The sequence below is a fragment of the Calypte anna genome, chromosome 1 (genome assembly GCF_003957555.1).
Source record: "Calypte anna isolate BGI_N300 chromosome 1, bCalAnn1_v1.p, whole genome shotgun sequence".
In the NCBI taxonomy this organism is placed as follows: domain Eukaryota; kingdom Metazoa; phylum Chordata; class Aves; order Apodiformes; family Trochilidae; genus Calypte; species Calypte anna.
Window position 1 is genome coordinate 109,354,491 of NC_044244.1, and position 27,984 is coordinate 109,382,474.

Sequence of the window (27,984 nt, forward strand, 5' to 3'; positions counted from 1 at the left end):
TTTCTTTCTGAATCCTCCAAAACTGGGGAGAAACTGCAATGCTGAACCATCAGGAGTGTTTGTGTTGCATCCCATCCTTTAGCTCTATAGATCCTTTTTTGGCATGAAAACTGAACGTGTCAGGGAGTGTGAATACCCTGTTGTGGGAGCCAGACTGGAGGTATGGGTTAATGCAGGTGTCTTTAGCTTCACACTTCACACTAAGGTTAAGCTTTCCCCTATAGTTGAATAGCTATTTTTTTTTTTTTATTTTATGCATGTTAAAATCCCTGTGGCACCTTTTATGGAACAAAATAGACTGAAATATAGACATTTATTGAAGTACTTCTAGTTAAGATATCTCAAAATATTTATCATCAATTGTAATCACAATTGATTACAGTCTATAGAATTAACTACTGGTTTGCAGGTTACTGAGTTCTTGTTTTCTCTAACAGTCTGTGACAGAAGAAATTCAAAACATGCTGATTGGGCATTAGTATTAGAAAAGACTGGAAGGAATTTCTTAATCATAATGATCTGAGATTTGGAGAATTCAGACTCCTAAAAGAGGTTCAAACTTTGGAAGAGGCTTTAGTCCTGTATTTTTGCAATTTGAAACCTCCAGCCCCCCAAAGGAGGGGTTTGGCTAGGCAAACTTGTAAATAGAAGTAATTTACTTATGTATTCTCTGGTGTAGGAAAATCAGCAGATACTTTGGTTCACATACCAGAGGCAAAAACCTAACATCCTGCAGCTACCAGTCATCTACATTGGTGCGGTACCTTCTCCAGAGACTGTCAGAAAGATGAGGCCAGGCAGTTGTTAACTAGGATCTCTAACGAGAAAATGGCAATCATATACCCAGTGTAATAGAATGGGTTTTGTCAAGTTTGGATGGGTCTCACACCTCTAATTTGTACTGGAAGTTTGTTTCAAAACATCTGCCAAAATGACCTTGGGGCTGCTTTTCAAAGGGTAGCAAAATTAGAGATGCTTCTGAAATATTTGGTCAGAACTACAGGGCAGGATGATGCAACAATCAGAACTGACATCTTCCTTGTGCATCCAACTCTGTGAGAAACACGGGGTATTTTTAAAATTCTGTGCACATGGGAGCTCTGTAGGAAAACTCTTTGGTCATAGCAACCAGTTTCAGCAAGGTACTGGATTATCTTGAAATCACCTCATTTAACTCTGTAGATCACAGCAAAGACAAAGGAATGTTAATGTTGTGAGAATGTCAGCAGTGAAGAGGAGTCAGTAGCTGCATACTCCCAAACTGTGCAACTTCTTACAGATTTTGCTCTTTGCTGCTCTTTAAGTGGATAACAGACGCCCCACCAAGTATGTCCCAAAACCAAACACCTGCTGAAATGAGTGAAAGAAATCCCAAGGCCAGACTCATAAGAAAATAATACCTACAGGCTGGAGATCTCTACCTGCACTACTCACCTAAGACTATTGCTGTGATCTGTGGGAAGAAACAGACACTTCATCAGAGCTGCTCATGCAAAGGGACACATACACACTTGGCCAAATGAATTCTAACCCAGGATACCTATTTTCTCTTCACTGACCAGAGCAGCTAGGCAGGTTGCTTAATATTTGCAGTATAGGAATCTAAACTGAATATTAAAACCTTTCCCCAAGCCTCAAATGTCTCTAGAGGATGTTTGAAGGCCTACCATATCTGCAAAATGAAGTTTAGGTTGGAAGATTGCAGTCCCATGTTTTTCAGAAGTAGCTGGGGGAAAAGTTGCAAATGGAATAAAGAATCTGCATTTGGAAACATTATAAATTCTTGAGCACCACACATAAATACTGATTCTATCATTTGGAAAACAGAGACTCCTTCTTAAATAATGAAAAAGCATTCATTACGGTAATTTTTTTTTTAAAAGGAAGTTTTGAGGCTGATAGTACAATGTTTGTCCATTTAATTTAACAGAAAATGAGTACAGTGAAGACAGTGGAAGCACGAGGGTTATTGTACTTGCAGTGGTGCTTTCAGTTCTTGGTATTATTCTTCTGATCATTATTATTGTGGTTGTTGTACGCTGCTCCTGCCTAAAGAAGGAAGGTAAGTAGAGCTTCACAATTGATCTGTACATTAAAAGGATCTCCAGTGAGACAGAATTCTCCTAGTTTTGTCAGCCCTGGTGCCGTGCAATGGTCTGTAAGCAGAGGTGTGAGCAGAGATACCCTGGTGTTAACCATGACTCAGAGTAAGCTGCTCCTTACTTTCACCTTGCTGTTTCTCTTAAAAACTGGCTCCAAAGGAGTCAGTGCCACCCATTCACGTTACCTACATGGGGCCGCATTTCTCAGGAGTGCATTAACTCCTCATCACTCTCTACAACTCCCTGAAAGGAGGGTGTAGCCAGGGGGAGGTTGGTCTCTTTTCCCAGGCAACTCTCAGCAAGACAAGAGGGCACGGTCTTAAGTTGTGCCGGGGGAGGTTTAGGTTGGACATTAGAAAGAATTTCTTTACCGAGAGGGTGATCAGGCATTGGAATGGGCTGCCCAGGGAAGTGGTGGATTCTCCATCCCTGGACATATTTAAAGAGACTGGATGTGGCACTCAGTGCCATGGTCTGGTAACTGCAGTGGTAGTGGATCAAGGGTTGGACTTGATGATCTCTGAGGTCCCTTCCAACCCAGCCAATTCTACCTCTCGGTGACGTTTAGTTCCTATGCTGAGATGCTTTGTGAAGCATTCCTTCAGGAATGGGGACACATTCCCCATTCCTCAGTAAACTGTTCTGTAGGGATGCTGCATAATTCTGTACGCAGGGAGCAGAGATGCTCCTGTGAGAGCCGGAACGCAGTGCATGCTCTAGCAGGAGCTCTGTAGAGGGTCAAGGTTTAGTTTCTTATATTTTTAAATGCCTTTTTCTTTTTCTTTTCTCAGAGTCTATATATCAAATGGAAATAAGGTAAGATGGATGAGAGCTGGGAGAGTTTTTCTTTTTTAAATGACCTCTTTTCAGGCAGCCGCAGGATGGCGAGAGGGAAGTGCCGCTTTCCAGACGGCGAGAACAACCACAACAACAACAACAAAAAATCATAAAACCCAAATCCTGAAAATGATTCGGCAACGACAACCTGAAAGTAAACCCCCACTGAAGCTGAGTGGCGAAGCGAATCCTTAAAATACGTCCTCTACCCCCGGGCTGGCTACCAGCAGCGCGGCGGGCGTTTGCCCGCGCTGCCACAGGGGGGCACTGCGAGCCCGGCGGCACCGAGGGGACCGGAGGGAGGTGGGGCGGATGCTGGGGAGGGTGGGAGATGCCGGGGGGGGGGGAAGCCTTGCCGCAAGCTGATTAAGGGTGGTTGGCAGGCAAATTAGACGGTCTCCCCATCTCTTATAAGGTTCGTTAGCTTTAGGCTGATAATAAATATATTAAAAAAAAAAAAACACAACAAACAAACAAACAAACAAACAAAAAAAAAAAAAAAAAAAAAAGTAAAGATGTTCCGGTGATGAGTGTCAACGCTTAATCAAGTGATTACCAGAAGCACCGGAGGATGAAGGTGTTGGTACAATATTGCAGTGAGTTGAAAAGCCTTAGAAATCATGAGCAGGTGGTTATCAGCATTACAATCTTGTTTATCGGCGCCAGTGCGGCTGTGGCAGCAATGTCAGAGGGGTTATTTAGAGATATTTTTCTCTAGGCTTCTAGGCATGAATTGTGAATTCATGCTCTGCCTATGCATGTGGGGCTTTTAACTCTCCATCTCTTAATGAGTTCACAAAATGTTACACCACATAGCCTGACATTTCAGTGATACCTAGATTCAGTAATGGCCTCTTGTGTGGAAATTTTGTGGAGATTTGTTGACAGACTCCCATTTATAGAGCACTTTATTGATAAGGAAATTAGGTAAACAGTATTTACTCCTGAGGAAATGAAGCTAGTTATGCCATGCCATGCCCATAAACTTCCATGTGATTTCTTAGTTTCTGATGCTAAATTGATCATTTGACCAAGTGGAGCTACATAAATAGGACAGGACTAAATCTGGAGATGTGAGGCTAAAAGCACATACAACAAGCATAAGGGTTTTGCTATTAATAAAGTCCTACAAAGACTTTTTGCCTGGATTCTAACTTGCTGCTGCCAGAAGCCTTCTACGAAGGTCAACCCTGCTGAGGCAAAAATTTATGACAGAATTTGTGGTTTTTACCTCTCAGTCCAGTGAAGTGCCTGTTTTTCCATCAACTTTAAACACCGAGTTGTTGCATCGACTTCATAAATGTTGCTTACCCTTTGAAAGTTAAAGGAACTATAAAGAAAATACTTAAGCACTGGGATGACACCAGGCTTTATGGCTCATGTTGGACTTGGAAACTCAATACCGACACTTTTGGAGATTTTAGCATGTGTAAACAGTGACACTGAAACCACAGAAATTGCTTACAATAATTTACAAGATTTTGTAGGTTTGGTGGGTTTTTCTTGGGGGTAACCAACCTGCAGGAAAAGGAATGATGACGGTCCAGATTTTGGAAGCTGTGTTGTAGTAGTAGTGAAGAAGTGGTCAGACCAAAGATATACTGTTTTACTTCCCACATTTATTTTTAACATGGCTGGCTATCTTTCTGTACCTTTCACACTTTTTTGTAGCTGCTTGTGATTTGCTACTGCACTGAGTTTGCTGAGATCCAGGGATCAGATAAGACAGACAGCACAGTATCGTGTAACGTGTGGAGATGATATTTTTAAACAATTGCTCTTGTCTGCTAGCAACCATGACAAGTTTCTTAGTAGTATCTAACATGTTTATCTCCTAAAAAGGCCACATAGTCATAGCTGACTAGTCAGATTTATGGGTGCATTAGTAACGCTCATCTGAAGATCTATGGGCCTGCAAAGTAATTCCTACTAAACATGAAAAAGTAAATGCAGCAGTTTCCACAAGTTTTGCCAGCTGAGAACACTTCCTCCTTAGCCTACAAATCCCTGGGTTGTCATAGTTCTGCCATCTATTTTGGACTTGCCACACCACAAATCTAGGCAAAGATGTACCTGGGACTATCCCAGAAAGTAGTCCATGGTAGGAGCAGATGAATAGTAGCATCTCTCCTAGCATAAGAGTATTCAGTAACAAGGCACTTTTTTCTCTCTGTTCAGCTATGCAGGTCACCATTCTACAAATTCAGAGATGTGTTGTTTTACCTTAAATAGTTCTGAAAGCTTCACTGTGACTACATTCACTTGTTAATTAAATTTCAAAGTGAAAGGTTATATTTGGAGAATACAGATTAATCCTTTGGGAGCTAACTGGAGTGATGTGAGATAACACACTCTTTTTTTTTTTCAACCTGGAGGGACTCAAATCACAAAAAAGATGAGCAGCCATAAGTGACCGAACTGGTGTTTCATTAGTAGACCACTAAATATTCTGTATTTCAGAATTAGAGGTCAAAATTAATTTCTTATAAAATCTATGATCTGGAACAGAGTCTTCACTCTTTGAAGAGTGCTCACTTTATTTTTCTACTGATAATGAAGCTGACAAAAACTTATTAAACAGTATTTCACAGGTAATACTTGTATGGGACAAACTTTTACTAGATAATTACTTGGAAGGCCCGTATAGGTTTTGCATCTATTTTTTTCAAAAGTTAGGCATAGAATTTTTTCTCTGTAGCTTACTACCCAAGAGTCCTCACATCATAATGAAGTTCTAGTGACGCCTTTTTGTTTCTAGAAAAGCTGCAGCTGAGAAGAAAAAAGATGCTGATTTGGAAGACAGGCAACGGCATGGCAGTGAGAATCAGGGCTACATTCCAGAGGAACTGTGGAACGCAGCAAAAATCCCAAGTAAGTCTGAGTTAGTGAATCAGATATTGTCAAACTACTTCTTAACACAGGCATTTTGGACTTGTCAAGAAATCATATTACAAGATATCATAGTACGTTGTAATGGCTTCAGAACATGTTGAATTTTCTAGAGTATGGCCTCTCATAATTATTGAGAAAACATCAAAGTTCTCTGCAGTTAAATTTTGTTTTAGTCCTCTGTGTGTGTGTGTGTGTTGTTTGGTTGTTTGGCTGGTTCTTTTTTTTCTTTTGTCTTTGTTCTTCCAAATATCTGAGGCCAGAGGCAGGAGTACTGGGTTCCCATACAATACTCAATTTAGGCAATATTTTGCCATTGGTTTGTAAAATCAAAAAAATTTGCCACCACCATGAGAGAACACACACATGCAAAAAAAAAAAAAAAAAAAAAAAAAAAAAAGAAAGAATAAAAGGCAGTGAACTATGATTTTACTGATGACTAAAGCATTATCAATTCTAGCACTTAAGCACAAAGACTCTGAAAGAAAATGTAAATCTCCACCAAATCACTACCCACCACTTGCATTTGTAACCACATTATTATCAAACCATTTAATCAAACACTTAATGACACAAAATTATTGTGCAGAGTCTATAATCCAGGCATACATGCTTTTCTCCCTAACAAATAAATTGTGAAGAAGTAAGTGTAGTGGAAAGATTTCAAGAGCATGTGGAATTGTTAAATGTAGCAGTTATAAAAAATCAAAGGAAAACTAAGTAAACCTGAACAAATTATTCTACTGCATCCTAGATGGACTCTTTTCATATTTGTTAGTGTGCTGGGTTGACCTTGGATGGCCACCAAGTGGCTCTATCACTCTTCCTTCTCAGCGGGGCAGTAGAAGAAAATAAGAGAGAAAAAGCTTGTGGGTCAAGATAAGGAGGGAGAGATCAACCAACAATTACTGTCACTGGCAAAGTAGACTCCATTTGGGGAAGATCAGTTCAATTTATTGCCAATTATTAACAGCATAGGATAGTGAGAATGAAAAACAAAAAAAATACCTCCCCCACACCACTTTCTGAAGGCTCAACTTCCCTCCTAGCTCATCTACCTCCTCCCTGCAAGCAAGGAATGGGACAGGAGGTAATGGGAGGGGTGGTCAGGCTCTGACATCCCTCCCTCCTCACACTCTTTTCCTGCTCCGAGTTGGCTCCTTCCCGTGGGATGCAGTCCTTCAGGAGTGCTCCAATGTGGGTGACCCATGGAGTCATAAGTCCTGCCAGGAGCCTGCCCCAGTGTGGGTTATCCACAGGCTGCTGTAGGGCAAATCGTCAGGGCAAACCCACCTGCTCTGACATGCAGTCCTCCAGGGGCAGCAGGGGAATCTCTGCTCTGTCACATGATTATCCAAGACTGTTTCTCTTACATTTTCTTACTCCTCCTTCCCAGCTCCAGTTGTGCAGTGTTTTTTTTCATCTTTCTTAAATACATTATCACAGAGGTGTACCCAGTGTCACCGATGGGCTCACCTTTGGCCAACAGCAGGATTGTCTTGGAACCATCTGGAAGTGACTAATGTCTAATGGGAGGGCAGCTCTTGGTGTCTACTCACATAAGACACCCCTGCAAATGCACTTCTACTTACAAAAAATATGCCATGTTATACCAATAAGTTATCTAGAGTTTCTCTTTCAGTATTAAATCATATTTAGTTGTATTCCTGAATGGCTTGTAGTTGGTTCATGATATGGTGGACACTGATTAAAAATACTCTTGTATTTTCTTGTTACAGGAGTAACCTTCCTTGCACCAATGTCTTCAAAGTTCACTGTCTCTGATGCAGGTTTATATACCAGTTCTGTACCAAAGGTAACTATAATGCTTATATTTTAATCTTTTTATTTTTTCACACAGTGTGTATCTTAAAATATCCAAACTTAGATTTTGGGTGGAGATAGACACCTTTTAAGTCAATTACAGCTGAAATTGGGCAAGTGGAATGTCCCTTCAGCATTCATGAATGTTTGATTTATAAGAATAAGTGCCCTGGGTGTTAGCCTCAGGTTTAGATTGATTTTTGAAGGGCATGGGAGGTGCTGGAGAAATAACCATCTCTGATATATGGAAGAAATGTCTAATAAAGCTTTTGGCACATCTTTCCCTCAGCACCTTGCTACATCTTTCTCCCCACTTCCCAGGCTAAAGGTACAAACTCACAGACTTCCCCTCATAGAATCAAAGAATATCTCAAGTTGGAAGGGACTCACAGGGATCATGGAGTCTAACTCCCTGGTCCTTGCAGGGCCAGCTAAAACTTAGCCATATGACTAAAAGCATCATCTCCTTGAACTCTGACAGGCATTCAGCCAGTTTTTGCTCTTTCCTTTCCATTGCTTTTCATGCCTTTCCTCCTCCAAATGTCAGCTAGGCCTTTCTGACAGCCAGCACGGTGGGCAGCCCTGGCTGGGACAGATTTCCCATAGGTAAAGCCAATTCTTTTCATCATTCCTGGGATTTAAAAATCTCCTCCTTCCCCTCCACAAGGATATTTATTATTATTAATTCATTCTTCCACCCTTGCCAGCTGGAGTAGCTCTGGCTTGGGTTTTGAAAATTCACCTCTTTGTATATTATGCATTAAACCACTATAACATGGAGGTTTGCTTTGCTTTGGGTCTGGAGAGCTGTCACACAGATGCCTTTGCAGAAACTGAGGTCTGCAATGACTTTGTTGTTCTTCCCACTTGCCAGACTGGAGGAGATGTGGATATAGGATGGAGGCACTGCTAAGGGTGAGGTTGAGGTTCCTTTGCAAACAAAATCCAGTGCAGATACAGTAAATAAATGTACATTTTCTCTGGGTCATTTCTTGATTGCATTTTCCAATTACACTACCACACCACAGAAGTTTCTTCAGTCAGGAATTTTACACTGACCTTAGAGACTTTTGGTATCTCAGCAGGAAATGACGGAAGGAAAAGCAGGCAGCAAACACACAGTCCACCCTAGATCTTTCCTCCTTTCCCAGATAGGTAACATGTAAAGAAGTAGAGCTCAGTGTTTATTCTTCTACTTTTCCTGTTCACAGCTACCACTGTTCTAAAGGGTGGTGTTGGGCTGTGTTAGCTCCTAGCACAACAGCAGAATGGATCTTAATTTATTCCATATATTTGTAAAATATATTTGGCACCTCAGTGATGTTTTTTTGCCATTATTCTATTGGGAAAGTGTCAGTGATATCTTACAGAGTTCACTCCTCAACACAGTGATAGCTCATTCATTTTTGAAGAGCTGTTTCAACATGTAGAAAGCAGAAATCTGTCTTGGGATGACATTGCATATAAATCATAGCAGAATGTGTCTATTTCTTTTGGCACACTGAAATTTAGGAAGTACTCAATCAATGATTAAAACAATGATCAAAACAATAACACTAAGAATAAAGGTAGTGATACTGATGTATTTGTGGCTGGTAGTTGCTATGTTTGACATTAATTGCTTTTCAGACAAAATACTATTAAATCAAAACTGAAAAGCATGTACAAAACTGCTGAGGGCTCAGTATGGATCTCTAACCCTAAGCAACAGTTTCAGACAGTGTTTGCTACGCTTATGGACAAGTTTTTAAGCCACTGGCTATGTTTACATGCACAAGGCATGTGGCACCTTACAGTCTTCTCTGAGAAGCAAAAGAGCTGTATCCACCTTATCCCTGTATCCCCCTTATACACATTCCAGGGGAAGGCAATAACTTGAGTTGGTGGTAGCTGTTTCCCAGTGACATCTGAGAGGTGTCCCATTTGGGTGATCTTCAGGCAGCTCCCCAGTGAGAATGGACATATTGTGACTGGGAACCATCAGGAGACTGGGCTCACAAGCATTTGGGTTCATGCTCCTGATTAGATAGCCTCAATGATCCCTTGCAGCCCAGTTTCTAGGGAAACAACCATCACAGGCACACAACATAAAGTGGAACCATTTTTCTTAAACCAGTTGTTCCTGGACAATATTCTGCCCAACTCTGTTACAGTGGCTTCTAGCTGCACCACTAACTACACACACAGTTTTCAAATATATAAAGAGATAATCTAGAGGTGAAAATTACTTATAACTGTTTTCCATATGCTGGAGGAATATTTAGCAATCTAAAAATGCCTCGTGAAAACAAAATATTTCTCAGTTTGAATAGAACTTCACAGTACCTTGTGATGGCCCTATTTGTTTAGTAGGAACTGATAAATGTTTGTCAGTTTACCTTAAAAATGGTAGGTTTGCAGCCCGTGATTTAAATTTATGGCATTATATAAAAAAAAAAATAAAACATTTCCTAGATAGAAAGAGCTGTTTTTATTTTTACATGCATAAACTTAGCTGTAAACTGCATAATGGAAGTTTTCTGACAAAAAAGTGTTCCTGGATGCATTCTAATGAAGTCTGGTCATCACTGCTGCCACTGTAATGCATAATGAATATCGCGGTGCACTTTTGTTAAATTTCTTGTCAAGTAGGAGAAATCAGATATCAAGCCATTTAACTGTTTGCTGATTAGAGCTGATACAATTTCTTCAGAAACCACTCGCCTTCTTGCCACTGCATTTTCTAAATACTGAAAGTTGTGTTGCTCAGTTGGCTTTCTCTCCCTTGACAGTGGAAACACTCCCCCAAATTTTTCAACTTTATTCTTCTGGATTTTCTAATGACAAATTTGGGTTAAAAAAAAATTAATAGAGGAAGAGAAGTTACTGAGAGAATATTTCCCATAGAGAAGGAGGTCATCAAGGGTTGGACTCCAGCAAATTGCCTCTCTCTCCCTGGATAATCAAGAAAAATGAGCAAATGCCCTTGCAGTGCTTCTATGGAGGTCAAGAAAAAGGAGCATAAAACCCAGGACCTTCTCCTTCAGGAGCAGGGTGGAGAAGTAGTGAGAAGCCCATCTCCTGATGGAAAGAGTCACAGAGGCTGAAGACATAAAGCCTTGTCTTTTCACCACTGCAAGGTGAAAGATGATTTCTGTGGTTGGCTTCCTTATCATTTCATGGGACTGGGATTAACCACAAGAACAAGGCAAGAAAATAGGTCCATATGGGCAAAGCTTTAATGGAGTGTTAAAATTAAAAGAAGCTCATGGATGTGGGAATGAGATGAAAAGGAGGGCAATCACAGTGAATCAAGATTTTTTTAGGTAGCCTTTTGACTAGACAGAGGTGACTGTACCTACTGCACAGTCTGTTCCATCCACTTGCAGGAGAAAATTAGATGGAAAGTTCAATGCAAGTCAGAGGTATTAGGCAGCCTCCCTGCATCTCTGAGGGTATCAATTTCATATCTCATCCCTTCTATTTCATGTGTAAAAAGTTAAACTTTTAAATGATTCAGGAGATGAAGCGAGACTTTGTAAGACAGATTTCCTCAGAAGTTTTTGCCCATGAGGTAATGAAGTAAACTACATGAAGTAAATGGTGAGTTTCATTGTAAAGGTGACAACAGAAAGTCACTTAGGTCAGCTATTTGCTATTCAAGCTCTTTGAATCAGAAACTAATGAAAAACATTCACAGAAGGTTAATGTTGCCCAGCAATTGCACTGATCAATTCACAACATGAACAAAAGATCTGGCAACTCATCTGAGGGAAAAGTAATACCTCAGCCAAGGAGAAGGGGTGAAAAGGTGTGCAAGACATTTAAAAAATGATGAATATTGAGCTAAATTATTGAGCTGAGGAAAAAATTACCAGCTGCTGGAAGAGGAGGCCAGAAGCATCATTTAGGGGTGCTGGAAGGTCTTCATTCTGATTACATTAGCCAAGAAAAGGTCAAATGGAGAGTACAGTTACAGGCTTTTGTTTAATTGCATATTTTGTTACTGTCAGAGATGGGAGATTGATCCTTGCTACTAGTTCCAGGGCTGAGCATCTGGCCAAACAGGTATTAGAGACCAAGGACCCAGCTGAGGGGATGTTTCTCATGCCCTGATCCATTGTACTAATTTCAAAACCCAGGTCCAATGTGGAAGATCCCTTAGCTTGGTTCTAGCAGATTTTGAGGCAGTCCCACAGACAGTTTGGCCTGAACAAGGGCCACAGGGCCAGTTCTGCCAGGTCCTGAGTACCACCTCCAAGGAAATGCATTTTTTTCAAGTCCCATTGGTACAAAAGGAGCTCTAAGGACTCAGCATCTTTCAGAATGGACTGGACAGCCTCCTACACAAGCTTCATAATGAGTCCATTTAATATGCCATATGTGCCTATGGTACATCAGAGGGCTATTTCATAAGAGGGAGTGACTGTTCACTTAAAGTGGTCCAGATTCACCCTTAGTGTAATCCAGCTGGTTTCAGCACAGCCTGGAGGAGGCTTGCACTTGCCACCACACCTTTGCTTCTCTCCCATCCAGAGTGAGTCATGGCTCCATTAATGGGGAAAGATCTATTTTTCTTCTTACCTACTTGAAATGACACTCTATAAACTGGAAATACTATTTAGTTGTGGTTGTGGTTTTATACTGGGAAGGAAATGAATGACGAATTGTAGCTCCCTTTATCACACAGTGTATAACTGCTCTGACTCTGAGGTTTGTTAAGAAGAAAAATTGAGCTATTGAAATCCAATTAAAAGGTCAATAAAATAGAAATATAAACCAATGACAACAAATCTTTTTACCCCTATTGATGAAATGTACTACAGATTATGTCATGTTATGACATGTTGGTCAGTGCATCTTGATTAAGAGTAATAAATATTGATGATACAGATATAAGAAAGGAAGGTGCAGTTTATAGTATATTTTTTCCAACTATCTGTGGGAGAATGGTAAGGAGTGAAGTTATGGTAGTGGTATAAACTCACAAGAAATGAGAAGGAATTTCCAGGCTGTATACCTATTGATGGAGAGGGGAAAGCTGTTGAGTCTATGAAAAGTTGACTGGTTTGTTATTTGAAGCAGTAGAGTATCCAAACTATTTTGAGGGTATCCAGAATATTTAGGTGGGTACTTTCCTCTAAATGAAGCGAATTTGAATGAGAATTAAAAACTGAGAGCGAGGGGAAAAATTACCTTCAGAAACAGAAAGCTGATTTTTTTTTGCAACACTTAGCCAAATGTGTGGTGCATGCAGGCACATCTGGTAGTACTCCAACTGCATTAATTTCAGCAATTTGTTCTGGTACAGTTAGACTTTTTGGCTGGCTAATAGCAAGCCCAGCTTTCAGTGTATCACACACTTCTACAGCATCAGTGTCTGAGGAGCTGCCACCTGTCAAATCAATTTCAAGATAAGAGCCCTGTTTCATAATGCCAGATGTGTGTTCATCATTGATGTCACTGATGTCATATGGGTTGCAGAAATTACTACAACACGCTTGTAAGAGCAGAAGTCCTTCCTTGACTGAAGATCAGTATTCAAAACACCACTGAAGGATTCAACCATGTAAAATCAGCTGATACACACACTGATTTTACCTTCTGATTCATCCATGTATTGTTAGCTGTCTTTTTGTCTGACTGAAGAGCTGGAAAAACGGGGCATCTGTTTCCCTAACCAAACCAAAAAACTCTGCAAAGTTTTTCCCAGTATAATAGTCCCTTTGTAGTAATCCCCATAAAAAGGCATCCAGGGCAGATGATAAGTCAAGAGGCAGTCTTAGAAACATGTGACTGTCACATTATCCATGGTTAACTAGATGTCAAGCTAGCATCACAAAGAGATTTAAAACTATGTAAAGGAAATGCAGATGATACTGCATCCTTACTGATAAAGAAAACTACCTTAGAAACATGCTATTGTAATGTTGGGCTGTGCAGTGAGCCACTACACCTGTCTTTTTTCCATTCAATTTGTATGATGAAATGAATAATGAAACCATTTTTTTCTCAGATTAGGACTGACAGGGCTAGTAAGAGCACTGAATTAAACTGAAGAAGAAATCAAAACCAACCAGAGGCTCTAGCAGCTGTCAGGCTCTAAACATGAAATGGTTCTTGCAGTCCTACTCTTCTGCATTTTGTATTCATAATGTGTTGTTTGAGATCTTATAGACCATCAAAAAATGAATTTTAGGTCACTCACCAGCAGCCAGAAGCTTCCATTTCAATGAAGTTATATCCAGTGAACTGCAACCTCAGTGAGGCTCTGCCACTTCAGAGAAAGCTCTACAGAAAATGGGCCAGTACACAGCAGGAGTTGATTGAAATGAATGAAATTATTAATTAATTTATATCAGAGCACAGTGAGAATAGAATAGAATATAAGTTGCCCAGGGCATTTGCTCTTGAGCAAGTAACTATGAAAGATGCAGCAGGGCAGAGGGGAGGCATCTTGGGCACAGTTCCCATTCCAGGAGCAAAGGACTGGATGGCTCATTCTTGCAGATGAGATTTTTAAAGCAAAAGAGGCATGCTTGGGTTACATTTTACCCCGTGCTTTCAGGGAAGAATAGAGCAGTTTAGATCCAGCTGCTGCAGGTCATCTGGCTCCCTCCTACTCAAAGTCACATACAACCCAAAATCTTCTGTGGTATTGCCTCTGTCAGCAATAGCACTTGATGAATTTTCTGATTAATCTCTTTTTTCCTGGGTGCCATTCTATGTTTTTGTGCAGTGAGTTATGGAAAATAATCTCATTCCAGTATTTTACTGAACATGGGGTTCAAATAATGACCTATTTCTCAAAGTTTCAGAGGCAGTGTTCAGTAAAGTGCTTTTGGACCCCCTCTGAAACTTTCTGGTTACTCAGTGTGCTAACTGCTGCAGTTTACTTTATACTCAAAAGACAGTCCACAGTATCTGGGAATACTTGCTTTCCACAAACATAACACTTGGCTTCATCTTTTTTTAGATTTTTTTTTTCCATTCTACTTTAAGTTTGTTATTTCTGGGGGGAGCAGTAGTAGAGAGTTCCTTAAAACCTCTGTCCTTGTGAGAAAGTCTGCTGTCACAGACCTGAAATTGAACGATCAGGAAAAGACAAATAACTGTTCTGCCATAAATTAATCATCATATATTAATCTCCAGGGTAACACAGACCAGAGGAAACTTCTGATGTGCTCTGGAAACGAATGAGTGATGTCTCTGTTGAGCACTGCTGAGGTCTTTGGGCTGAACTGCAAGAAGTGCAGCAGAGAGATTTTGGAAAAGGTCTCTTGAGCAGTGACAGGCACTGCTGTTACTTCCCAGAGCACCTCTCCTCTCTACAGAAATAAACATAAAAGAAGGGTAAATTTAGAAAACAGCAGTATGTTCTAGCAACAAAAAAGGGATGGGAGGAGGGGAGAGAGGGTTGTGTTTAAAACAGAACGTAGCTGTCTTATGAAATATTTCTAGGATAGTTATATTTACCCCATGGTTTTCCTTGAATTGCTGGGACTCATTAAAAACCAGGGACATATTGTCCACAACTTTTGTCTAACATTTTCCCCTATGCCTTATTCAATAATATGTATGTACCAAACGCATTACTTAAGATGCTTAAGACTGGAAGAATACCAAGATAATACAGACTGTACGTGATTAACACTCCGGAAACAAGTCACAAACAGATAAATTCTACTGGGAAAACCAGTAAAATTTCCATTCATTTTCACGAGCTTGAGAGCAGGTGGGGCAGTTGCAAGGAGCAGTAGCCAGCAGACAGCTTGTCTTGGAGGTAAATAAAATGAATACTGGGGTTGGCCACAGCAAACTGTTTGACTGTGGTGTTTCATTTAGGAAGCTGTAAGAAAATACATGTTATTTGGAAAAAAATTCATTCCCTAGATCTGCTTTTGTAATTATCTGTGGGAGGTCTCTCTACTACATCTAAATAGCAAAGTTGTATGTTTTTTGGATGTGTTTGAGGGTGAATTTTTCTTTTTCTTTTCCTCTGCCATGATAATTTGTAAAAGCACAGAAGTAATTAGGATTGGTAATCCTGATTTCAAATGACGATATGCTTTCCAAAAGCACTGGGCATTTGCCCAGCATTAATCCTACTAGGGTGAACTTGAACACAGGCTGCTGTGCTGTCAGTGAAAGTCGAATCATGCCAGCCATAGGAAAACAAACAAACACAAAGTCTGCCTGGAATGAGCCCTCAACATGAGATAGTAAGAGTGGTCTTTAAGATACATGAAATTAGCATACCTATTGCTGCATTTTCTAAAGTATTTGGAAAGCAGTGCTAGATGTTAAGTTTTTCTTACAGTTTAACAGATGGATTTTTAAAGAGAACGTGAGAAGAAACACCCAGTATCATGTTTTGCTTAAAACAATACAGCCTGCAGGGTTCACAAGAAGTTCTCAGATAACATAAAACCAGTAAATTAATTCCCCAATCTGCCATCAGTGTGTTGCAGGTGAAGCTTTTGTTTTGTTCTCCTGTTCATCCTTTCATTTGTATTTCAGTTTTGAGGGGGTAGGTGAAGGTTGGTTTCATTTTGGTATAATGCATTGGGGTGAGGGTCTGGCAGGTACCCTCCTGAGGACCCTTGCAGTATTGCTTTTCTAGAGTTTCTTTTAGCTCTATAACTGCTTTTATTCTCCCACAGGTGGAGCCTCAAAAATATGTTGATTATCCAATCAACCTAAAGAAAATTAGAAATGTGACACTTGTTTAGGATGTGCTTCAGGAAATTTCTCCATCTGATACATTGTACATGTTTGGATGGCTTCCTGCAACAGAGAAAGGTTCTCTCAGTTTAAGCTGTTTTTCCTTTTTTTCCTCATGTAATGAAATAAAATTGCAACCTTTATCATGTAACATTTGATATCTCAGCAAATAGTGGACACAAATGACAGTCTCAACTTCAGAGACAATGGATTTGATGGGACTCTACAAGAGCAAGAATCGGTGCTTTGGGTCCCAAGGAAATCAGCAAAAGTCCTGTCAGCCAGAAATAGTTATCCACAGCAAGATGAAGGACTGGATCTGCAAGCCATTTATTAGGTTGGAAGACCAAGTTAATAATCATAATACTGGTTAATGCAATATATACTGCTTTTTAATGTACTTTATGTACAGCTGATCGTCTTGAGATTATAGAGCAATGTTCTGTAATATATTTCTGTTCTGTAATAAAATTAAGGATTTTTTTCATGGGGACTGTTTCAGAACTTCTAATGAAAGTATTTTCAGATCAGAATGCATTTGTTTCATCCTTTTCTTAAAAGTGTTTCTCTTAAATACCTTACAGTTTTAAATAAAAAAACAATCATCACCCACAAGCCAAAATACCCTATTTTGATTGAAATGCAAAAAAATTAAGCCGGGAAATATGGATTTGAAACTCCTGACCTTGAAGAGTTGTTGCTTGAATGCTTTATGCCTCTGCTCTACTTGTGGGCTCAGTCTGGCAGCCAAATGACTTGGGTTGCTGCTGGTGTTCCTGCTGGACCCTGTTTCTTCATCAGGGACAGAGCTGATAATGACCATGGGAAACGCACTTTAGCCAGCGAACCTCAACAGTAGAACAGATCTGGCACATGGACCCTATACCTGTCTTCACTGGCTGAAAATTATGATTTCTAGCTGAAAGTGCTTTGTTTGAAATTTGTTTTGAAATTTATTATTTCATAATAAAGGGTTGAAGCTTCTTAGTGTTTTACAAAAAGGCAAACTTCTTCCAGAAAAACAAGTTATTTTCAGTGTATTTGTCCTTCTACCCACTCAAAACATTCTGAATTATTCAGTGTTTTACACGTTGATGTTTTGTATGAACCAATGCAGGTACTCTTTGAGTGCCGAAAGAAGCTACCACATGGAATTACTCTTGGTGATAGCCTGTGCAAGAAAAAAGAAATTTGAAACCAGATCTAAGGGAAAAAAAGAGTTGTTTTGCATGTTTAGCATCTTATTACATTGTGACAGGTTTTTGCACTGCTAGTCACATTTTCAGTCCACCTGTCAGAACAAGCCCAGAGACCAATTCATGATCTGCCATCTGCAATTGTGCACAAAGCTGTTTCAAATTCTAGCCATCTACACTCTGGTTAGGGAGGAGCTTTCAAATGCATTCCCATTGAATGCAATGATACCAATAGCATGGGCTGTAAATAGCTATAGTGTCAGACAGAGAAAATGTAAGCAATTCACATTGTGGAATATCTGTGTTGTTTCCTTGAAGTGACCACGCACTGAGAGAAACACCTACCTTGGTCTGATATAAGGTTTCTGTTGCCGACCTCTCTTAGTTCCTGTGGTAGCTTAATGCAACCTAAACACACAAACAAAAATCCACTGTATCAGAGGAACATCTGTTGCATGAGAGAGGCCCAGGGTAATACCAGCCTGTGACTCAGGGATAAAATCCATGGATCTTTGGCTTTCAGTGCACGTGCATGGTTAGAAAGCCCTCTAGTTGTCAGTAAAGTAATCCTGAAGTACAAAAATGAAAAATGCATGGAGGCTGTAGTTTCCCAACAGAAAACATTTATTCACTAGAATGTATTTTGAAAAGGAAATAGCCTATACCATGTTGCCTGTCTCAAAGCCCTTGCTTTCAAGCTTAGCTTCAATGGTTTTTTTTGGTATCATATTAAAGCAGCCAACCTAAAGCTGAAGAAAACCTTTCCTCTGATTAATCTATATCTTTCCAATCTTAATAGAAAACATGGTGGTGTGTAGGGCATGGGCAAGAAGACGCATGCTCTGAGCCAAAAGAATTGTAGAATCATAGAAAGGGGTTGGAATGGACCTCAAAAGATCATCCAGTCCACCCCCCCACCCCCACCCCCCCTCAGAGCAGGTTCACCTCCAGCAGGTCACACAGGAACATGTCAAGGTGGGCTTTGAACATCTCCAGGGAAGGAGACTCCACAGCCTCCCTGGGCAGCCTTTCCAGTGCTCTGTCACCCTCACAGTGAAAAAATCCTTCCTTATACTTATAGGGAACCTCCTATTCTCTAGTTTATAACCACTGCCCCTTGTCCTATTGTTAGTCACCCTTGAGAAAATATTGACACTATCCTCCTCGCACTCACCCCTTACATATTTATAAACATTAATGAGGTCACCCCAGACCACCCTCTAGCTGTGCATCTTACCTGGGAGCTGAGAAGTGCTCCAGAATGCCAGATTTTCCTCAGGGACCACTTGCCAGCAGATGTCAGTGGACAACACACAGCAGCAACAGGAATTACACCCCAATGACTGCACAACCCACAGACACGAACAGATGAAGGTTTATTGCACAAGTACCACAACCATGGAAACTATCACCAGAGTAAGGAGCTGTTTTCCTTCCTGCCAGCTACAAGAAAGCATCCCACACACCTATGGAATACTCTTAGCAGCATTAGCATGAGGTTAAAAAATCCTATGGTGTCTTTGAAATTTATAGTCAGGTGCATTTGTATGCTTCCAGATTTCTTTTCTTTAAGAATGTCATACAGCCTGCATATCATCTCCAGCACTAGCTGTTGCTTATGCTTGCAAATAGAGCTCCACAAACAAATACATAAACCACAGACACAGTTTTTAGCACACAGGGAATATAAAATATGCAGGCACTAGGCACAGTAGACTAAAATGTTGAATATCAGGCATGCTATGGAGACACCAATCTTTTGTACATGTAAATATTGACTTATAATTAGGACTTGGGGGAAATTTTAGTAATCTAGAAGTATCTAGTTTTCTACTATTCACAGACTGTGCACAGTTTGAAAGTTTAAAACTCTTTTGTGTTTCCTTATAAAACATTCTTATTTCTATTCCATACACATATATGCAGGAAAAATGCATTGGAGAGAGAATTTAATTCTATAATAAGGTTTCCTAAAGTTATCTCACCAGTTATATATTTCACAGAAAACTTCAGGCTACCTTTAATACAAAGCCACCTAAAAATAACACTGGTTTCATGTGGAGATTTCTTTTTACAATAAAAAAGCACTTCACATTTGTGTGGGCTGAACAGAATCAACAGATGAACTCCTACTGAAGGGTACTCACAATATTGACTAAACATTTGGTTTCTTACTGATTTGATTGAATAGAACCTCTATTTTCAAGACTTCTTTGGCAGAATATACAATACATCATGCTGCTAACCCGAAATATAACATTCTCAAGTGTTTGGGCATTCCAGCTTCAGAGATGAGTACTCTTTGGTTACTGGGCTTATCTCTTTCCTCAAAAGGATTCTGCATGAGGCAGGACACAGCTTCCTGCAAGCCTCCCCAGCAGAAGCTCCTGTAATATCAGAGGATGTTACATTCCTCAAAATGTTGCAGATAACCCATTACTCTTTTCTGCCCACCCAAGTAGGTCTTAGATATCTAAAATAGGGCCCACCTCCAACTCTCTGTCCATGAGTTTCTTTAAATTCCACACCTGCAAGAAATCCCATAAAATTATTCAGTGGCCTCACAGTAACTGTGTAATTAAAATTAAGCCATCAGTGTGCACCAAAATGGTCTCATATGGTACAGCTACAATAAAGAAACCTTTGCTGCCATATAGAAACATTTGTTCCCAAAAGTGGTTAGTATCTTAAGTCTTTCTCAGAACAGCCTTGATAAATCCCTTCTAAGGATGAGAAATTCAGAAAGCCACTTGATATGGAGGAGCACACTCTCAGTAGATGTGACTTTTATGATTAGACTCCCCTCCTACTCACCATGTTAAGCTCTTGTTCCACAGGCTCTAAACCACCTGTCTCTTAATCCCCCTAGGTGACAAGCAACTTCATTTAACTTTAACTTTCTCTGTCTCTCACTTTCCTCCCTCTTTCCCATCCTTTCTTCTCTACAGATACTAAATATATTTTCTTTAAACAAAGGCCTAATTGATACATACCTAATTTGCTTCTAAGCATTTGTTCTCAGCTTGTATTTAGCTCTGCAAATTGCTGCTTCTATTTCAGAAGTAAGAGCTTGCATCCCTGAAAATTTTCCTAGTATTTCCAGCAATATCAGCTGATCCAATAAAATACACTGCCTCTACCTGCAAAATGTCTCCCCATTATGCACACTGGTGCCTGCCCATCTCCATCACCCCACTCACCAGGGTTTCAGGAGAACACTATGTCCATTTCAGTTGACCTTACCAAACTGGTGTTGTGAAAAACTGGAGAAGGAAAGAGAAGGCAAGTCAAATCCATACTAATATGTCTGCACCAAACCTCTTCAGCCAGTAGAATATTTAGCTGTGTAGCTGTGAAGGTGGGATTTGATAGGAGGACTCTGCAGTGCATTGGCCCGTAGCTCTGAATGAGGTTCCTGCCCTTCTGACCTGGGAAATTCAGTTTTCTCTTACCTGTTCCTCAGCTTTTCCTCAGTTCTTTGGGATGTGCAGATTGGTAACAGTATTTTTACATTATCCTAGGAGGCATGGATTATTTGTGCTAGAATAACACAGATAGTTATGTTAATGAATTTTGCTGGCTCAGAGGAATATTGCAATAGGCTATTCCTGTTCAGCTCAGAGAATTAATGTTTGGGAGCTTCCAGTATCATTAGGCACTAACTCCCACAGCAGAATTCAGATCACACAGATGTTATTTATATTGTTTGTTTTCTGCTGTGGTATGATCACTCCCACAAATGATGTTTACTCTAAAAGCTTTTTCTAAAAGCAATCAAATTCCCAGAAAACATTTTTTTTTCTCTGTTTCAGGGAAAGAATGCCAAAATATAGGAAACACAATACTGAGATGCTTTTATCAGAGAAGCCAAGCAGATCCACCTCAGCTCTGCCTCCAACTCATTAGGTTCTCATCACAGAAAGCCCTGGGGCTGCTCTGACCTTGGATCAGCTCATCTGTGTTACTGGTCCCTGTAGCAAGATGAACCACTCTTAGGGAACAGCACTTCAAGGTCCAACCAGGTGTTCCAGCAGAGACTCACAAGCAATGCTCTAAGCCTATGGCTCTCAGAGTTGACTAGCCCAGATCAGTGCTGTTGCTCCAAGAGCAACTGACCTCTCTACTGGCTTGCTCAGGACTGAGCTGAGCCTGTGTCTCAGGCCTTACCTTTTATTGGCCCCCTGGTCCTGCTCATGCGCAGTGGGGACCCACCCTAATTAGGCACAGGTGGGCTTGACACAAGCTCACACCCATTACCTGGCAATTAGTGGCACCTGGTTGCCTCATTTCACTACAGGTCCCCTTAGTCCCAGTGCCTTTCCAGTCAGGAACTGATGCCGTGGACTCAGGTCTGCTCTCTTGGCCCATGTTTTCATGCTGTAAACACCAGCGTTGCTACCACCCATTTTGGATCTCCTATGGAAGGACAAAGAAAGAACCATGGGTCAGACCTCCTGCCCCACAGGTGACAGTCTTTCATAGAACCATAGAATCATAGAATTGGCTGGGTTGGAAGGGACCTCAGAGGTCATCAAGTCCAACCCTTGATCCACTACCGCTGCAGTTACCAGACCATGGCACTGAGTGCCACATCCAGTTGCTTTTTAAATATCTCCAGAGATGGAGAATCCACTACTTCCCTGGGCAGCCCATTCCAATGCCTGATCACCCTCTCGGTAAAGAAATTCTTTCTAATGTCCAACCTAAACCTCCCCTGGCACAACTTAAGACCATGCCCTCTTGTCTTGCTGAGAGTTGCCTGGGAAAAGAGACCAACCCCCACCTGGCTACCCCCTCCTTTCAGGGAGCTGTAGAGAGTGATGAGGTCTCCCCTGAGCCTCCACTTCTCCAGACTGAACACCCCCAGCCCCAGCCCCTTTCAGAGGTGGTGGCTGACTCCATTTTTCTTTTCTGGCAGAGTAAGGATTCACAAGGTGCTACAAGCTGCCAGACATTGGGAATGTTCCATACTACTCTTCCACCACCATATCATACAACTAGGTGTTACTCTACACTCCTTCCAAAGGACAGGCAATGAGTCCCCCTAGATAAGGCAGTAGATTTATTTGGGTTTACTATAAAGCCATGCTTTGCTAAAATGGACCCCATGCCCTTTAAGTTTGTGTCAGTACTTGTCTTGCATGTTGCAGCACCCATGCAGGAACCAGTAATTTTTGTGATGGTTTCTGGTCCACTGAAGGAGTGGTGGGGCAGCTATTCCTTCTTGAAAATCAGCCTTATGTACTCTGGACTGTGTTACTTTCAGGTATAGACCACTCCAACTCAATCAAATGATGCAGAGGAGAGATATTCAGTTAAAATACAAGGAAATTTAGAAGCCTTTTTTTTTTGTGGAGACCTGCATCTTGCAGATTTGTAAGGCTGCTCCCTGATCTTCTAAAGACATCATCATTAAGGTCTACAATATCATTCAAGTCCTTCAATGCTGCCTGTGAGAAGATGGTACTTCAGCCTGAGCTCAGAAAAGACTTGAAATTTAATCACTGTTTCCTAGTCTCCATTTGTGAAATGAAAAACTCAGGGAGGACAAAGAGAGATCCAGTGTCTGTGCTGAGACATTAAAACTCATGAGGGAGGCATCTGAGCAGTCAGAGGAATTGTTATTTTCCCCTGCTCCTTTTATCCATTGCCAGAGCAGAGGGCAAACACAAGAGAAGTTACAAGGGTGGGACTACTGATCAACAGGAGTCCTCACAGCTGCTGGTGGGCAATGTGCTTCTCCCTGAGCAGAACAGAGGAATACCCTAAAGAATAGCTGTAACTATAAAATGGGTTAAAATAATATTAAACCTTTTCCCCCCCTAAAATTATGTATGATGGTTACATCATAGAGTCTGCTGTACTGGGACTATAGCTGAATTATGCAAGATTTAAAATTGTGAAGCAAGGTTTTACTGTGGCATTGTGCTCCTGTGGCACAGTGTCAGTGTTTTGGTGACAAAACATCATTGGATTATAATCTGCTGCTATATCAGAAATATGATCAGAAGACCTAATTATTGATCACCTTTCACTTTAAAAGATACTGAAAAGAACTGCGACATTCTGTATTGTATTGTGCAATCACATTTGAGGACATTTTTTAACTTCATATTAAATCACAAGCCAAGATTCTGTTCCCTTTGTTCATGCAAATTTTAGCTGATTTCCATGGGGTAAGCATATTCTAAAATTCAAATGCCTTTCTTATGGGGTAGGCCTACCTACAGTTACAAATAAACATTGTCTTTCCAAAGCTTCTGGATTTTACTTTTTTTCCAACTTATAGAGGTTATCTGTGTGTATCAAATGTGTTTACAATATTCACATATTAAAGAAGATGGACCTTTGGGAGATGCAAGGGCAGGAAAGCACAAGGAGAAAGAGGAGGAGGCTGTGGTAGCACACATATTTCCACTGCTTTGAGCTGATAGCTAGTAGGTGAGATCTTGGGAGATAATATATATTATACTATATATATATTATATTATATATATTCTATATATTTTATTATATATTACATATTATACATTACATGTTACATACATATACCATATACTATATATTATATATTATACATTACACACTATATACCATATACTATATATTATGTATTATATACCATATACCATATACCATATATTATATATTATACACTATACATTATATATTATACATTATATACTGTATACTATATACATTATATATTATGTATTATATTATATTATATTATATTATATTATATTTAATATGCAATTTTGATAGCATTTTGAAGAAGCTTCTTAGAGCCCTGAGTATGTCATCAGACTGTAGCCATCTCTCTCTCTCTCTCCAATCCTCCCCTGCAGCCTCTTCCACCCCACATACCTCAGGGTTCTGCTGCCTCTGTGGCCCTCTCTTACCCAGTGATGCTGTGTAACTGGGACCCACAGACCTCTGGGGACATCCAGGCTTTTGGCTGACCCGTGACAGCTGCTAGAGCTTCTCTGTTCTTTTTCCCTGAGTCCCAGAGAATGGTTCCCTCCTTGCCCTGCCTGCCCTTATGTTCTGGCAGCTCGCAGCTTCTTGCCTGCCTGGTGGAGCAGCTGCACTCACATCACTGCTCCTGACATCATGGCCGTGTTCCAGGCCCTTTCTGTGATTTGCAGATGTCCACAGCTCCCTGCCAAACAGCTGTAGGGTTCCCTCACGTTGCAAGGAAGATTATTTTGAGGGAAGATTTAAAAGTTTTTTTTTACAGACACCACAAACCAAGTGGCTAGGATGCCTTCTGTAGTTTGCCAACGGTTGCACACTATGACAAGGAGCCTCCATCTGCTCATTTAGTTACTTCCAGATTTAAGTGCAGTCCCACCATGAGGCAGTGAGGACAGCATCGCCTTTGAGTGATCCTGCTGCAGGGGCAATTTCTGCATTGATCACAGAAATTTGCCCTATACCACTCCCAGGACACAGGCAGGAGCATCTTTTACCCACACAAAGAAGCTGAGCAGCTGCTCACTCCGTCACAAAACAGAGGCTCAAGAAGAAAAAGAAGACAAGCCGATTGTACTTATTAATCTGTGTGCCTCAGTACAGGAGGGCCAGAGCCACTCCCTCCTGTTGCACTGTGGTTCTGCCCCTAAGCAGGTGCCTAAAGAAAATTTGCTGTGTCCAGAAACTCTTTTGTGCAAGTGCTTTCCTGCTGAGCAGCTACAACAAAGTCATGTCTGAACTGTGCATACCTTAGCTGCACTGCTGCAAACAATGTTTTATTTCTCTCAAGAAAAGTTTTTTGTTTGGTTAGTTGTTTTTTCTCCCCCCTCCTTTGAAGCTGCATTTCTCCCCCTCTTCTGTAAATTCTCAGTTTTACTGGTTTTAATTAAGAACCTAAATGCTTTAGAGAAGGTCCCTTGACTCCTCAGCTGACTGTGAAGCTCAGTGAGCAGCCACATGGCACTGCAGAAATAAAAAGGGAGGAAATCGATAGCTCTTTACCTTCACTGGCCAGACTGCTGACAGATTTTGCCCTGCATTGCAGATGTGATTCAATTATTGCAATGAACCCAATCAGCAATAATTAATGAAGATTTTTTGTTGGGAAGATCATCCACCAAATGAGGGAGGTTTTCTTTCTTTTGCTGTATCGCTACACTCAGAAGCTTCGTAGATAAGAAGTTACAAGGCCTTGGTTTCCTTAATTTCAACTTAATTTCGCCATAATTTCTGCCCTTTTGAGAGGGCAGAGGTAGATAGAATTAATGTCAGATAATTATGAAGTCATTGACAGTGCCCTGAAATGGAAACTGTAAGAAGAGCCACGGGCTATAGTTACTAATGATACATTACTTAAGCCACTTCTTTGCTTATATTTGTTAATTTTGCTGCTGAGGAAGATTTGCTTAGCAGACACTTGTGTCCTTTTTGCCCTTTGTAGCTGCTCAATGATAAAATTTCACAGTGGGCGAGTGAGTAACTGCACTCTGTCTCTCATTTTCTCTGTGTTTATCTTCCAGGGAAGCACTGCCTTCAGACACACTCGTGGGTCATTGACCAAGTTAATTTAAAACATCAACTAGACATCCTGTAATTGCAGCAATTTACATATAAGTGCTAGGCTGGAACTCTACTGGGCTTTCTACTGCAGGTTCACAGTGCAGAGTATTCAGTTCAGGCTGCCTGGGTTGATCATATGCTGGATCAACCCATAGGTAAGAGTTCACTGACCTCAGTTTGTTGCTTTTGCTGTGTTTTCTGCTTTGCAAACACAGTTGTCAAATGAATATAATTGCTAACACAGGGTTGCTGTTTTTTCCTGTCAAGGAGCAAGAGGACTTTATGAAGACTTAAAGATCTAACTAGAAGGTCAATTGGTATAATCAACAATTTATGTAATAAATCTATTATCATGCTTTCAATTTCATTACCCAATTAATTATTCCTTCTCTTGGGTTAGAGTTGGCATTTCTGGGCATGACCCATGGCTAGTCTCAATAGCCAGTTACATTTTCAAATGTATTTGATGGCCAAGATAATTTATTGCATAAAACTTCTGAAGGACACAATGGTTGCTTAGTTTTCAAGGCATCAGTCATAGCCTTCTTTAGGTTAGAAATTAGTATAATGGATAAAGGGGAATAAACATCTAATATGGAAATGGACTTGAGTTGGGATGTTTGCACATTGTTTTGCATTATATTAATAGAAGCTATCAAGAAACAATTCTTGGTCACCATCCAAAATTGTTCCCCTTCTTTTGCAGCAGTGAGGCAGGAAGGAGAGCAAGGACATGGAGGGGAAGGCATGTTTCTGCAGCACAAAGCAGAAAGAAAGTGATTCTCATGTCTTCTCTGCTGTTGCAAAGAGAACATCATTAATTTGAAATTATTTAAAAAAGAAAAAACCAAACCAACCAAGCAAAAAAGCTACATTGAAGATCCTGTGGAGTGATTGAGATCAGATTCAGGATTATCCTTCTAACAGCTCTCCCAAGAGCCAAGTGATGCATTATTTGTTTTCTGGTTTTATACTAATCATAAATGCCTTTTCCCACTGAACTCCACATATTGCTGATACATGGTGCGTAGGGTAGAGATGTTGTCCAAGCAGAAGAATAGCAAACTGTTTACAGACATTAGAGTGTTATTAACCATCCTGCCTAGTGAGATCTTAGTGGCTACCACCCAAGACCTTGTGGATATGTTTAAAATACACTTTCACCCACTTCTCAGTCTTTGTCCTGATCAGTGACTCAACAAATAGAGCTCTCAAAAACAAACAGAAAATCCCATTAGGAAGTAAAGATTCAGAATTCATTACAGACCCTGAGGCAGCCATACAAGCTAGTGCATGACTATCAGGGTTTTCCTTCCTCACCAGAACAAGAGAGGCTCAATATTAAGATGCCCTTGCCCTCAGGCCCTGTGTTCAGAGGTTTTCTGCCTCCAAAAAGCTTGGCCACACTTCAAAGCCCAAGAAGTGGCCTCTGGAGCTGCAGGAAGAGGCACAGGGGGAGATTGTCCCAGCTGTTCTGGGGTGCCATGCCACAACCAGGGAACCACACAGGTAACTTCTCCAGCCATGGAACAACTGGAGAGCAGATGGCAATGGGGACTTTGACAGTGCATGGTAGGACTGCTGAGATATTTCTGCAAAGTCAGAAAATGTGCTGAAAAGAGGAACTGTCATGAGTTTATTGTATACATGGAAGCCCTATTTACTCATCTAAATTTTGTATTAAATAAATTTTACACACTTTATTCAACACCAACTGCGAAAATAACAATTCATTAGTGACAAAGATAATAAACAGACACAAAAGCTCCAGGCTCTGGGATAGATTCCAATTTATAACCAATGGTTGCACTGTTTCCTTATGTGAGCTGTGTTTCACAGCTGTTCCAGGAGTACCAAGGATCTCACTGATGCTGGCCCTGCATTGAGCTGGGGCACCT

At 40.6% G+C, this 27,984-nt stretch overlaps 1 protein-coding gene across 4 annotated transcripts in view; it reads left to right on the top strand.

Annotated features, from left to right (window-relative positions):
- Positions 1-17,278, top strand: part of IGSF5 (immunoglobulin superfamily member 5) — a 34,424-nt gene extending 17,146 nt beyond the window's left edge. For 2 of the 4 annotated variants that reach the window (XM_008497226.2, XM_030469239.1), the window contains 5 exons: positions 1,931-2,062; positions 2,894-2,918; positions 5,698-5,810; positions 7,568-7,644; positions 16,295-17,277. In XM_008497226.2, the coding sequence (XP_008495448.2) occupies positions 1,931-2,062; positions 2,894-2,918; positions 5,698-5,810; positions 7,568-7,644; positions 16,295-16,363 (416 nt within the window). In that variant the 3' untranslated portion in view covers positions 16,364-17,277. Of the gene's footprint in view, positions 1-1,930; positions 2,063-2,893; positions 2,919-5,697; positions 5,811-7,567; positions 7,645-16,294 lie in introns of all 4 variants that reach the window. The other 2 variants (XM_030469236.1, XM_030469237.1) reach the window with 2 other exon arrangements.
- Positions 17,279-27,984: the final 10,706 nt, after the last annotated feature.